This window comes from Cervus elaphus, chromosome 1, assembly GCF_910594005.1.
Source record: "Cervus elaphus chromosome 1, mCerEla1.1, whole genome shotgun sequence".
Classification (NCBI taxonomy): Eukaryota; Metazoa; Chordata; class Mammalia; order Artiodactyla; family Cervidae; genus Cervus; species Cervus elaphus.
In genome coordinates this window covers 96276483-96290219 of record NC_057815.1, presented here as the reverse complement: position 1 = coordinate 96290219, position 13737 = coordinate 96276483, and the positions used below count along the sequence as shown (strand labels likewise).

Sequence of the window (13737 nt, the reverse complement as noted above, 5' to 3'; positions counted from 1 at the left end):
TGTAAATGTTTAAAGAAGGAATACTATTTAAAGAATCACTCCCTGCATGGATTATGATAGAACCCCTAAATGTTATGAAGACTACACAATCCAGGGAAAACAGCAGGTCAGAACATCTAGAGTGTGATAAAAATGAGTAACAAGAAACCTGGGAAAGTATATATATAACTGAATCACTTTACTGTGGACTGGATATTAATACAACATTGTAAATCAACTGTATGTCCATCAACTAGACTTTTAAAGAATTATTTTTTTTAAAAAGCCATATAGAATGCTTTAAATTGCCTGGCCTAAGGTTGGATCATATCACTTCAACCCACATGCCATTCGCCTGAAACCCAATCATATGGCTTCAACATAACTGTAATGGAGACTGGGAAATATAGCCTTCTTTTTAATCCAGACACAGAAAAACTAAATGATATTTAATAGATACATAGCTTTGCCTCTGTCCCTGGCCAGTTGGGCAGTTGATTACACCATCGTCTGTATGGAGTTCTAAAACATCATCAGATTAAAGGTGAAATATAGTGTTGGCTGACTCATAAGTCTACATAACTGAGGTGGGCCGTTCCGTTGGGTGGGAACGTTTAAGCGCCCTTTGCCTGTGCTAAGCTACTTCTGTTGAGTATTTTCTGAATCACAGACTAAGTTCATGCCCTACAAGCAGTAAAATTGCTAGTTGACAGCTGCCTGAGGTTAGAGGTCACAGTTCCCTTGAATTCTAAAACTAAATAATGGGGCTTCCCTGGTAGTCCAGTGGTTAAGACTCCGCCTTGCAATGCAAGGGGCACAGTTCGATTCCTGGTCTGGGAAGACCCCACATGTGCGTGCATGCTAAGTCTCCTCAGCTGTGTCCAACCCTTTGTGACCCTATGGCCTATAGCCCACCAGGCCACCCTGTCCATGGGATTTTCCAGGCAAGAATACTGGAGTGGATTAGCTTGCCCTCCTCCAGGGAGGATCCCGATCTAGGGATCAAACCTGCATCTCTTAAGTCTCTTGCATTGGCGGGTGGGTTCTTTACCACTAGCACCACCTGGGAAGCCCTTACATGCTATGGAGCACCCCAGCCCATGGGCCACAACTACTGAAGCCCACTCCCCTAGAGCCTGTGCTTCAGTAATAAGAGAAGCCAGCTCAATGAGAAGACCGAGCATTGCAAGGAAGAAAAGCCCCCGCTCAGAGCAACTAGAGAAAGCCCACGTGTAGTGACGAAGACCCACCACAGCCAAACAATAATAATAAAATAAATACATTTTTTAAAAAACTCATTTTCTCAAAAAAAATTGTTTTAATAAAACTAATAAGGCACAATCTGGTAGTATTTACTAAGAGGGACCTTATCTAAGTTTAAACCCTGTAATGTATCACCCAAGAGTGGGTACCTGCAAACACCTATATTCCTCAAGGGAGAATGAGAAATCATGAAAAGGAAAACGTTTCGCAAACACGAAAGTCAGAAAACAGAAACTACAAGATAAATATATATACGATATGTCTCTACTCAACTATACCAATGGTGAACATATATTTATACTTTCAATCTGAGGAGTGGGAAATTAGTGTCCTGTCCCATTCCCTGTTCTATCCTCAACATCTAGGACAATGCCTGATTGATTATAGGCACTCGTTAAAATATTCTCGGGCTTCCCTTGTGGCTCAACTGGTAAAGAATTCGCCTGCAATGCGGGAGACCTGGCTTCGATCTCTGGTCTGGGAAGATCCCCTGGAGAAGGGAAAGGCTACCCACTCCAGTATTCTGGCCTAGAGAATTCCATGGACCGTATAGTCCATGAGGTCACAAAGAGTCAGACATGACTGAGCGTCCTGCTGGCAAGCGGACAATCGCAACTCGGGGCCACATTTCTGAGGCCCCCTTGCATATAGATGCCACCGCGTGAGCAGGTCTCACCAAAGGCATGTGACTGGAGGAGACATGCCATCCCAAGGATGGATTTTTAAGAAGTGGGTGGGTGTTAGGACTTCTTGACTCTCTTTCCTCTGCTGACAGGTGGAACAGGGAACTTCTGAAGGGCATCGCAGAGACACTTGCAAGGAACCTGGATTCCTAAGTCAGTGGAGAAATGCTGCCTTGTAACTGGCAACAAAAAATAAACTCTCATTTTGTTAGGTCACTGAAATTTGGGGGTTGTTGATTAAAGCTATTAGAGTTTCCTTAACTAAAACACGCAACTTCTGGGTACTTGGGCGTTTTTCACAAGCTGATAGACTCCTCTCCTTACACCCAGGCTGCCTTTCTGGGTGCTTCCATCATCTCTGCATTGATTCCAGCTTCCTACACCCAGGAAGAGTACGGGTCAAAGTGAAACCTAAAGTAGGCTGGGTCAATGTCATTTTGACAGCGGCAAGTCTTTCCCTAGAAAGGATTATATCTTGTGAGTGAATGTTGTTGTCTTCCTCCTACAGCTGAAGAAAAGAGGAGCTAAATTGGGCAACTCATCCAACATCTCACAGCCTGTGAGAAGGCAGGCAGGGTCTGGCTGAACACCCGAAACCCTCCCTAGCAATGAGGGAGATAAAAATTAAAGTCCCAGATACACCTATATACCCTCCAAAGTAGCGAACATTAAAAAGCGGACAATCCCAATGTTAGGGACGGTTCTGTGTAAACTGGACTGACCACCGTTGAGAATCGTCGTTGCTGTTTGGTCCCTAAGTTGTGTGGATTCTTTGCGACCCCCCGCCAGGCTCCTCTGTCTTCCACGGTCTCCTTCAACCTGGTCAAACTCGCATCCATGGAGTCGGTGACTCCATCCCACCATCTCACCCTCTGCTGCTCCCTTCTCTCCGGCCCTCAGTCTTTCCTGCATCAGGGCCTTTTCCAGTGAGTCAGCTCTTCGCATCAGGAGGCCCAAGTATTGGAGCTTCAGCCTCAGCATCAGTCCTTCCGATGAAATTCAGGGTTGATTTCCTTTAGGATGGACTGGTCTGAGCTCCTTTCTGTCCAAGGAAAATCGACCAGTGTTTCCGTGTCCACGCAAGCAGGTCGCCGGCCCTGCGCGAGGGAGAACCGTGGCAGCCGGGCGCTGCCTGATCGCAGAGGAGACGGGCGCCCGGGCGCGGAGCTCCCGCTGGGGCAGACGCCTGACTCCGCCGCCGGAACGGGATCCAGCCAAGGATCTTCAGATCTTCAGGCTGACGCTCTCCCAACTGAGCTATTCTGAGCTTCTGCTTCTGAGAATAACTGGCAACAGATTAAGAAGTTGAACCTATACATACTCTAGGATCCAGCATGAGCAGAACTTCTATAAAACAGACATTCTCGCACATTTGCATTGTGAAACATGTAGCCGAAATGCTTATAGCCGTACTGCTTCTCACAGCAAAAAAGTGAAAGTAGCGCAAAGAGGTGTCAGCACTAGGAACGGATAAATAAAATGCAGCTTATTCCTAACAGAAACTAAACAGGAGCAAAAATAAATGAACTACAGGTTCGTTTACATCACAATAACATACCATTCATTACATATCATTCCGTATCAAAACGAATGTCTCTACAACATAAGGTTAAGTGAAATAGGAAAGTAACAGAAGAATGCATACAGTATTATTCCATTTTATAGCGTCTGAAAACAGGAAATGACCCAGCAATTACTCCTGGCTATATGTATCCAAAAGAAATAAAAACACTGATTTGAAAAGATAGACACACCCCAATGTTCACAGCAGCATTATTTACAATTCCCAAGACATGGAAGCAATCTAGGTACCCATCAACAGAGGAATGGATAAAAAAGATGTGTGTGTGTGTGTGTACAATGGAATAGTACTCGGTTGCTAAAAAAAAAAAAAAGAATGAATTTTTGCCATTTGCAGCAACGTGGATGGACTCAGAGGGGTTTATGCTAAGTGAAATAAGTCAGACAAGCACAAAATATTGCATGATATAAAAAAACACAGCAGGCTTCCCTGGTGGCTCAGTGGTAAAGACTCTGCCGGCCAGTGTCGGAGACACGGGTTCAATCCCTGGGCCAGGAAGATCCCAGCCGCCGCGCAGCAACTAAAACTGCGCACCACCGGAAGCCGCAACTACGGAGCCCCCCTGCCACAGACTCCCGGAGCCCACGAGCCCAGGGCCCACGCCTGGCAACAGGAGAAGCCGCCGCAATGAGAAGCCCGCCCACCGCAACCAGAGAGGAGCCCCCACTCGCCGCGGCTAGCGAGAGCGCCCGTGCGGCGAGGAGGACCCAGTGCAGCCAAAATACAACAACTAAAATTTAAAAACACGTTATTAATAAAAATACAGCAAATAGCAACATACCAGAAAAGTAGCAGACGCATAGAGCTGGCGCTAGTGGTAAAGAACCCGCCTGCTCATGCAGGAGAACTAAGAGACGCTGGTTCGATCCCTGGGTTGCGAAGATCCCCCAGAAGAGGAAATGGCAACCTACTCCAGTACTCTCGCCTGGAAAACCCCATGGACAGCGCAGCCTGGCGGCCTACAGGCCACGGAGGTCACGAAGAGTCGGACACAGCTAAAGTGACTGAGCAATCACAGCGGTGACCTGGGTTGGGGGGAGAGCCAGGAGCACTGCGGGGGTGGGAGAGAGCGGGGACAAGGACTGGGCGTGAGACGCGCTGGAGGACGCACTGCACAGAGTGAGGACCACAGCCATCCTTTGTAACAACTCTAAATGGAAATAACCCTCTAAAACTGTATTTAAAAATCATCAGACTTAAGAAAAAAATTTTTAAAAAGCAAAACTAAACAATTGTAATATTTTGAAACGTTTCCACGGATGGTAAAGCTATTTAAAATAAAACAAGAAGTGGTTACACAAAATTTGGGGTTTCTCTTGTTGCGGAGAACAGGGGGGTTGAAATTAGGGAGAGGCTCACAGGAGGGTTCTCAGAGCAGGAGGCACAGCCTGGGGGTCTGTGGACCACCACCATCTCCACCAGGAGGGAGCTGGTTAGAAACACAGACCCCCAGGATCCTCCCAAACCTACTGAATCAGCCTCTGCATTTTAGCATGATCCCCAGGTGACTCATAACCACATTAAAGGTGCTTGTAACATGTATTTAAGGTAGATAGTGCATGTGCGTGCCTGCTAAATCACTTCAGTCGTGTCTGACTCTTTGCCCCCTATGGACCTAGCCCGCCAGGCTTCTCTGTCCATGGGATTCTCCAGGCAAGAATACTGGAATCGGTTGCCATCCAAGGGATCTTCCTGACCCAGGGATCGAACGCACATCTCCTGCATCTCCTGCATTGACAGGCAGATTCTTTAACGCTGAGCCACCTGGGAAGCCCCAAATAAGGCATGCATAGGTGTTTAACAGTGTTCTTCAAATGGGGTTGATTTTATACACTTTGGCAAGTGTATTTTACAATTGAGAACATTTTTAAATGCACAGTTCAACTAGTTTTAAAATATTTTTCAGAATAAGCATAAAAACAAAGTTTTAAAATATTTTTCAGAATAAGCATAAAAACAAAAAACAATATTTTTCAGAATAAGCATATTTATATATATATATATAGGAAGACCATAAAGATGACAAAGAACTGAAACCAAACCCAGATAGTTATACTCAAAATCCAACGCTATCTCTACTTTTCTATGCCTTTGCCCCAAGGCATTAAATGAACAGAATCCCAGGAATTGATCCTTTTCCAATTCTTCCTACAACTGCATGGGCCAAAGTCCACAATAAAAATAGATAACTAATGGATGCTTTGGTGATTTGATCATTCTTACTTAGATACTATGGGGTGGGCTAGGAAAGTTATTTACCTATTCAGGTAATCCCTGTCTCTCTTGAAAATATTTTCCTGAAAAATGTTTCAGAAAGTGGAATCCTAGAAATTTGAACATTGTACTTAAAATGTTTTATGTTTGGAAGGAAAGGAAAGAGAGAAGCAATACAATTCACAATCCAAAACAAAAATTGTGAAGTCTCAAATATGATACAAACACTTAATTTGATTTTGCACCTGAATGAAACAGCAAATAATATGTACAATCTGATACCAGACAGTCTGGGATTGATCATAGTTCTCCCACTTTCTATCTGTATGATCTTAGAGATTTGTGCCTCAGTTTTTTTCAACTATAAAATGGGAATAAAAATAGTACCTAATACTAGTATTGAGGAACTAAAACACACTTAATACATGTAAAACCCTTAAGAGACTGCTTGGCACAGATACATGTTCAATAAACGGTAACTACTATCATCAATATTATTTAAGAATTCATAACTCTATTAAAATATAGAAATAAAGACTTGCTAAGAAAAACTGTCCAAAACTTGTAAATAATGGGAAAAAGTGAACAGCATGTCTTTTCAATGTCATTCTGAGACGTTGCCTAACAAGACCTCCCAAAGATTAATTTAGGAAAATAAATCTACTTTCATTCACTGTTTACTATTTATTAAAAGTTCCAGATTCAGTGAAGTTACTATAGATATTAACTTACAGATTTTTGCCCCACAGAAATGCAAGTAATACCTGTGTTGCAGAAAAAAATAACCCCAAAGTGCCTATGTCTTTATCATCCAGCTTCAACAACGAACAATTCACAGCCTCAGTACTATTACAACTTCTCCCACTCAGATTTGTTTTTACTCTTTCAATATAGTTTAATATTTTACATTTATAATGTATTTTAACATAATTTTTAAACTTGCAAGAATAATACAAGAACATTGTGCCCTTTAGAGTAACTAACTGTTTCTAAATTGCCGCACTCATTTATAAATATAAAACACTTTAAATATTCACATATAATGTATTCAAAACCATTTATCACTAAACACTTTAATGAGCAGTTCCCAAGAACAGACAGTAGAGTTATCAAAATTGGGACATTTTAGAGTGATACAGTACTGTTAGCCAATTCACAGTTCATGTTCAGATCTTGTCAATTATCTTCAAAATGTTGTTTACATTTTTCACCGTGCACCCATCCAGATTATTTTAAAGAAAATCTCCATGTCCTGATACTTTATTTTCATGACCATATATATTTTTTATTTCATGTTGATGCCTAGATTTTGCTCCCGGTCTTCCCACTGGGCAATCCAGGCCTGACTCAGAGCAGAGTGGAACCATTGCGTCTCAGCTGAGAGCCGCTGGGTCACGTGCCCTGTACTCCTCTTCATCTCAGACACTCCTGATTCCAGAACCTCCCCCACCCCCACTCCAGGAGCCTCAGCTGAGCCATCAAGGGTCAGGCTCAGGGGAGCAGAGTCAGCTGACAAATAGAGAGCAGGCCCGCTCCCCGCCACCCACAAAGCAGAGTCAGAGAGAGGAAAGGGGAAAAGCCACACCTGGGAGATGATCCGGGTGGTTTCTGCTCCAGGTTAACCATTCCCCTGGCTCCTCCTTGCGCCCATTGGCATTTCCTGTGCTTAAATGCTAGCTTCACTTCTGAAAATACAGTTTTTTTAATTTCTAATGTAGATAAACCACCCATTCCGTTAACAAGGACCCCAGCGCCTGCTTAGACAAGTCCCTGGTGGCTGAAGCCAGGAGAGCTTCCCAGGCAGGGTCAGGCCCCGGGACGCCTGCCCCTGTGTCCCCAGCCCACTCAGCGCTCCCCCGCGGCTGGGACACGGGGCCGGCGAGGACCGGGGCGCAGCCGGCCTGACCCCCCCCAGACTCGCTCCCCGTGGGGCTCAGCGCCACCGACTCGGCCTCCAGGGTTGCAGCCCAGGGCAGGTCCTCAGTATCCAGCCGAGCTCCCCTGGGCCCTTTAGTAGAATAGCTGGGCAAACTGGCCTCCAGATTCCAGCAAGCCCCCAAGGGGGCAGGATAACGTCTCTTCACCCAGAATTCAGAGTCCAGGGAGGAGGCAGGACCGCTCTCACCTCTCCAACTGAGTCTCCCTGCGGCCGAGATGGAACCATAAGCGCCAGCCCCTCAAGGAGACCCTAATTTCTCTCTGCTTCAAGACCAAAGCAAGTGACCAGATTCTGCAGGGGATCACCCCTTCTGCCCTGAGACTGCCCCTCCCGGGGTCCCAGGAGAGGATGTGGACCCGGGGGTGTTTCAGGGCCTCCCTGGAGCTCTGATCATCCCTTCTGCCCTGAGACTGCTCCTCCCGGGGTCCCAGGAGAGGATGAGGACCCGGCATGTTTCAGGGCCTCCCCGGAGCTCTGAGCCTCCACCGCACCTGGGGTCAGGACAGGGCAGAGCCAGCCTGATAAACTGGCAGGACCGGAGGCGCCCTCAGCTTCAGTCCTGAGGGCCGCTCTCTGTTCACCTGAGCCGGGTGCCCTGCCATCAGCTCTGACTCCAGAAACAGCTCCAGAGAGAACCCCAAAGACACGGCTGGCGTGGCAGTGAGTCTCGGGGTCCCCCGCGTGCCTGGCGGGGAGGTTCCCGAGTTCCCACTGGAGGTGCGCCAGGTGGGAGCGCCGCCCGCTGAGGTGGGTGATGGTCCATCGGAAGTCCTACTGAGTCCCCCAGCAGAGCGGGTTCAGAGAGCTGAGGTCGCCTGTCCTCTTCTCCTTCCTCTCCCCCAAATCTGGACGCGCCCCACCCCCTGCTCTGCCAGCCTGTCAGCATCTCCTGAGCCCCCACTGCATTCAGGGGTCCCCAGGCAATCTCCCAGCTCCCACCCACTACATGGTCATAATCGAACGGGGAGTGGCATGAAAGTTAACGCGTTACCCTGTTTCCAGAACTGTGCTAAGTATAGTGACACGTGCTGTCCTTCTGCCTCACGGAAACCGAGGAAACTGAAGCTCAAACTGTCTTTGCCATGCATTTTTTGCCCAGTAAACGTTTACAGAGGAGGTTAATTCCCACTTCCAGGCTGTTGCACACCCTCATCCCTTCCACAAGGCTCCACCTTCCTCATTTTTCCAGGTCCAGCCCGTCCCTTCTCTTTCTGAAGCCCTCGCTGTTCCCTACAAAGATTCCTTCCAGGCTCCTTCACTCCTGAGTCACAGGAGTCAGTTTCTTTCAACATTATTTCAAGATCCTAAATGGTCAAAGTCATGCTTCATGCTATTTTGAACAGTAATTGTTTAAATACTGCTGAACAACCTCAATTGTTCAAACATTCTTGCATAACTGTAACTGTTCAAATATTTGCTATTCTCTTGATACAAAACTTAAAACAGTGTCTGCTTTCAGAAGTTACAGTGTGATAGAGAAACAAAACAACCCAGCAGGGGGGAAAGAGACTTAGAAACCTTGACCAAGCCCTGTAAGCAATTCTAAATGCATCCCTGTGAGTCAGATGCAACCTCCAGATGAGAGCCGCACACGGAAGGGAATTCAGCCGGGTGAGGGGAGGCCCCGGCAGGGCTGAGGCAGGACATCTGGAGGCCCTTCACTAGGTGGGAGCCTCGGGTCCATCTGCAAGGCTGTCAGGCAAGGTCATCAGTGAGGATGATCACAGATGGGCCTCTGAAGGACTCCCGAGTTCCTCTGGGAGTCGGGCAGGAGGAGTAGGTGAGGAGGGAACCTAGTCTGTCTGGAGCAGGGAAGATGGAAAGAGACGGGGAGCGGGAGAGGAGGACCAGAGACCTCACCTCCTGGGAAGCAGGATGAAGGGGCTCAGCCTAAACCCAGAGCTGAATGACTCTGTGTGTGTGAGTGTGTGAGTGTGTAAGAGTGAGAGTGTGTGTGTGCGCATGTGTATGTGTGAGTGTGTGTGTGTAAGTGTGTGAGAATGTGTGTGTGTGCATGTGTGTGTATGACTGTGTGTGAGAGTGTGTGTGAGTGTGTGTGAGTGTGTGTGTGTATGAGTGTGTGTCTGAGAGTGTGTGTGAGTGTGTGTGAGAGTGTGTGAGTGTGTGTATGAGTTTGTGAGTGTGTGTATGTGAATGTATGAGTGTGTGAGTGTGTGTGTGAGAGTGTGAGTATGTGGGAGAGTGTGTGTGGGGGGGAGAGTGTGTGAGTGTGTGTGTAAGCATGTGAGTGTGTAGTGTGTGTGTGAGAGAGTGTGTGTGTAAGTGTGTGTGTGTGGTGTGTGTGCGAGTGTGTGAGAGTATGTGTATGAGTGTGTGTGTGTGACTGTGTGTGTGTGTGTGAGTGTGTGTGTGAGAGTGTGTGTGAGAGTGTGTGTGAGTGTGTGTATTAGAATGTATGAGTGTGTGAGTGTGTGTGTGACAGTGTGAGTGTGTGTGTGTCTGTGTGCATCAAGGGAATCTGGCTGTCGTCTTAGGAGAGAAAAAGAAAACCATTAACATTCACTGTGGACCAGAGACTCATGGACGTTTTCATTCGGGCAAAATGAAGTGCTTCACCCAAGAGGTAGCGGTAGCGAGGGAGAGTGGATGTGAGAATCACCGAGGGCCCCTGGTGAGGAAGCGGGAATACAGGGCCGGAAGCGCCGAGGTCGAGTCGTGTGACCGGACTCTGCCACCCCGCCGGGAGCCTGGCAGCGCTGCGTCCTGTGACCTGTGTGTGTGGATGCAGGCACGAGAGCGTGGGGAAGGGACCTCACCTTTCCTGATGATGTTCTGTGCTCCAGACACTCAGAGCTTTTCCATTCATTCACTTCATCTAGGCCACAGAGCAGTCCTGCGTAGATATTATTTCTATTTCACAGGTAAGAAAAACAAGACAAAGATACAGCTTATCCAAGGAGACACAACCAGTTAGAGGCGAGCTGAAATGAAGACTTAGGTCCGTCTGCCTCCACAGCCCATGTCCTGCCACTGGAGCGCGACCCTCCATGCGTCCGGCAGAAGACTGACACTCGCCCGCAGTTCTTCCTCCTTGTACCTTGCACAGGCGGACGCACTCGGCAAAAATATCTGTTAAAAAACAAAAGAAAAACGGCCAAATGTAAAGTGGACGTATTACTTCAGTAGTCTAGGGATAGAAGACTTGGCTTTTCCCCCCAAAGGTAGTTATAATTCCCCTCATGAAACCAAACAGAAAATAAAGATTAATTATTTGTAGAGTTAGTAATTACATTGAGGGGAGGAAGGAGGAATAGCAATACTATTATTACCAACACAAATTTGGTTCTGCTATATAATTTACATGCATGATCCAACTGAATCCTTATGAAAACCTCATGAAATAGGTTAGAATACATCACCTGTTCTACAGTTAGGGAAGCTGAGTCTCAGAATGGTTAAGTGAGTTGCTCAAACTTATGGAAGTAGTAAGTGTCTGAGTGATGATCAGTTGTCACCTCTGCAGATGACGCCTGGAGAACTAGCCCTTGCCGCTGGAAACTACACCCCCGTCACCCACTTCATCTTGCTGGGATTCTCCAATGACCCAGATCTCCAGAAGCTTCTTTTCGGAGGCTTCCTGCTCATCTACGCCATGACCGTGGTGGGCAACCTGGGGATGATGGCGCTCGTCCTCACGGACTCCCACCTCCACAGTCCCATGTACTTCTTTCTCAGCATCCTCTCTTTCCTCGATGTCTGTTACTCCTCGGTGGTCACACCCAAGCTGCTGGTCAACCTCCTGGCCTCTGACAGGTCCATCTCCTTCAAGGGCTGCATGGTCCAGATGACCTTCTTTGTGATGCACGCCACAGCTGAGAGCTTCCTGCTGGCTTCCATGGCCTACGACCGCTGCACGGCCATCTGCCGACCTCTCCACTATGGCTCTGTCATGACCAGGGGCACCTGTCTCCAGCTGGTGGCTGCTTCCTATGCTTTCGGTGGAGCTAATTCTGCTATTGAGACTGGGAATGTCTTTGCCCGGCCTTTCTGTGGGCCCAACCAGGTACCACACTACTTCTGTGATGTCATACCCCTTCTCCGCCTGGCCTGTGCAAACACAGCCGTGGCAGGAGTGATCCTCTATGTCTTCTCTGCCCTGGTTCTCCTTCTGCCTGTTTCCCTCATCCTCACCTCCTACAGCCTGGTCTTGCTGGCCATTGGGAGGATGCACTCAGCAGCTGGGAAGGAGAAGACCCTCTCCACGTGTGCCTCGCACTTCCTGGCCATTGCCATCTTCTACAGCACTGTGATTTTCACCTACGTCCAGCCCCATGGATCCACCGATGATACCAGCGGCCAGGTAGTGTCTGTCTGTTACACCATCATAACCCCCATGCTCAACCCCTTCATCTACAGCCTCCGCAACAAGGAGGTGAAGGAGGCCCTGCAGAGGAAGCTCCTGCTAAACCCCGCGAGGCTGTTTGTTGGCAAGAGGAAGGCATAGCCTCTTCCAAATCAGACTGTGAACTGTCCTAGCCAGGAGCAGCCTGGTTTGGAAGGAGGGGGAGGAGGAAAGAAAGAAACAGCAAATACCATACTTTATACAGAGGGTTGCTAAAGCAACTTTGCATCTATTATCACATTCAGTCACTTTGCCTTGCACAGTGAAGCAGCCACCCTAAGGATGATCTCATTCTACAATCGAAGGATATTTCACTCAGTAAACATAAGTTAATAACCTAAAGCAATTCGTGACAGAGCAAGTATTATATTTAGAATTATGAAGAATTATATTTAGCCTGGACATATTTGAATATTCATGTAGGGACTTCTCTGGTGGTCCAGTGGCTAAGAGTCTGTGCTCCCAGTGCGGGGGGCCTGGGTTTGACCCCTGGTCAGGGAACTAGATCCCACATGCCAACTAAGACGTTGTTGTTTAGTCGCTCAGTCGTGCCCGACTCTGCGACCCCGTGGACTGCAGCACGCCAGGCTTCCCTGTCCTTCACATCTGTCCGAGTTTGCTGAAACTCACGTCCATGGAATTGGTGATGCCATCCAACCACCTCATCCTCTAAGACCTAGCACAGTCAAATAAATAAAAATGAATATTTAAAATAAACCAATACATATACATGCTATATGGTGAGTATGTGCGTTTCAGAGAATCACACAAATGAGGAGCATGAACTTGAGGTAATTCAAGGTTGGACGCTGGACTGGAAGGCTCCGAAACTAAGGCAAAGGTTGTTAACGCTGCCTCTTGGCGGTTTTCTGTGGGCTGTTTCCTGGGGCTTAGCTGCTGGGCGCGGGGCTCTCTCTGATTGCGGTGCAGAGGCTTCTCATTGCGGCGGCTTCCCTTGTTGCGGAGCAGACGCTTCAGCGGCCGCAGCTCACAGGCTCCAGAGCGGCCTCAATAGTTAGGCTCACCGGCCCAGCTGTTTCCTGGCTTGTGAAATCCTCCCAGACCAGGAATGGAACCTGAGTCCTCTCCATTAGCAGGCCGACTCCTGTCCACTGTACCACCCGGGAAGTCCGAGACAAAGTCTGACCTCGGACTGTGCGGGCCTCACTCTGAGATTTTTGGATCATCAAAAGACTTTTTGAAGTCTTCAAAGACTTTTGAAGGATGTGATTCTTAATATAGACAATCTTACTATACAAAGAGGCTTATGTTTTCACAGCATCATGTTTGAAAACAAAAACTTGGGAGAAACCTAAATATTCAAAGAAGGAAAAAACTGAACCCCTAAATGTTATGTTTATGGAGACGACATAATAACATGGAAAACAGGAGGTCAGAACAGTCTGATTGCAACAGTGTGATAAAAAGGACTAGGAAAGCCCCGGAGGAACACAGAACATGTAAATGATGGTAAATGATGGTCTTCCTGGAGTAGTAGCACTCTGGGAAGAGCTTTTTCTATTTTCCTCAAACATTTTACAAAACTTTTTTAATGAGAATGTTCAATTTTGATATTTTATTCTAAAAATGAATAATTTAAAAATCCTTTCCAGTAAACTAATCATGAAAATATTTTACTTTTTTGTGTCTCCTTCCAGAAAGTGAATGTTTACTAAATTCTTCCTGTGCGTCACATTCCTTTAACTAATAAACC

At 47.1% G+C, this 13737-nt stretch overlaps 1 protein-coding gene across 1 annotated transcript; it reads left to right on the top strand.

The window, feature by feature from the left end:
- The first annotated feature begins 11144 nt into the window (after positions 1 to 11144).
- LOC122703286 (olfactory receptor 1020-like) lies at positions 11145 to 12125 on the top strand. Its single transcript, XM_043917467.1, has one exon. The coding sequence runs from the start codon at positions 11145 to 11147 to the stop codon at positions 12123 to 12125; it is 981 nt and encodes a 326-aa protein (XP_043773402.1).
- Positions 12126 to 13737: the final 1612 nt, after the last annotated feature.

What these genes read in the sequence shown, in the direction of transcription:
- LOC122703286 (XM_043917467.1), top strand. Translation starts at nt 11,145, where the DNA reads ATGACGCCTGGAGAACTAGCCCTTGCCGCTGGAAACTACACCCCCGTC.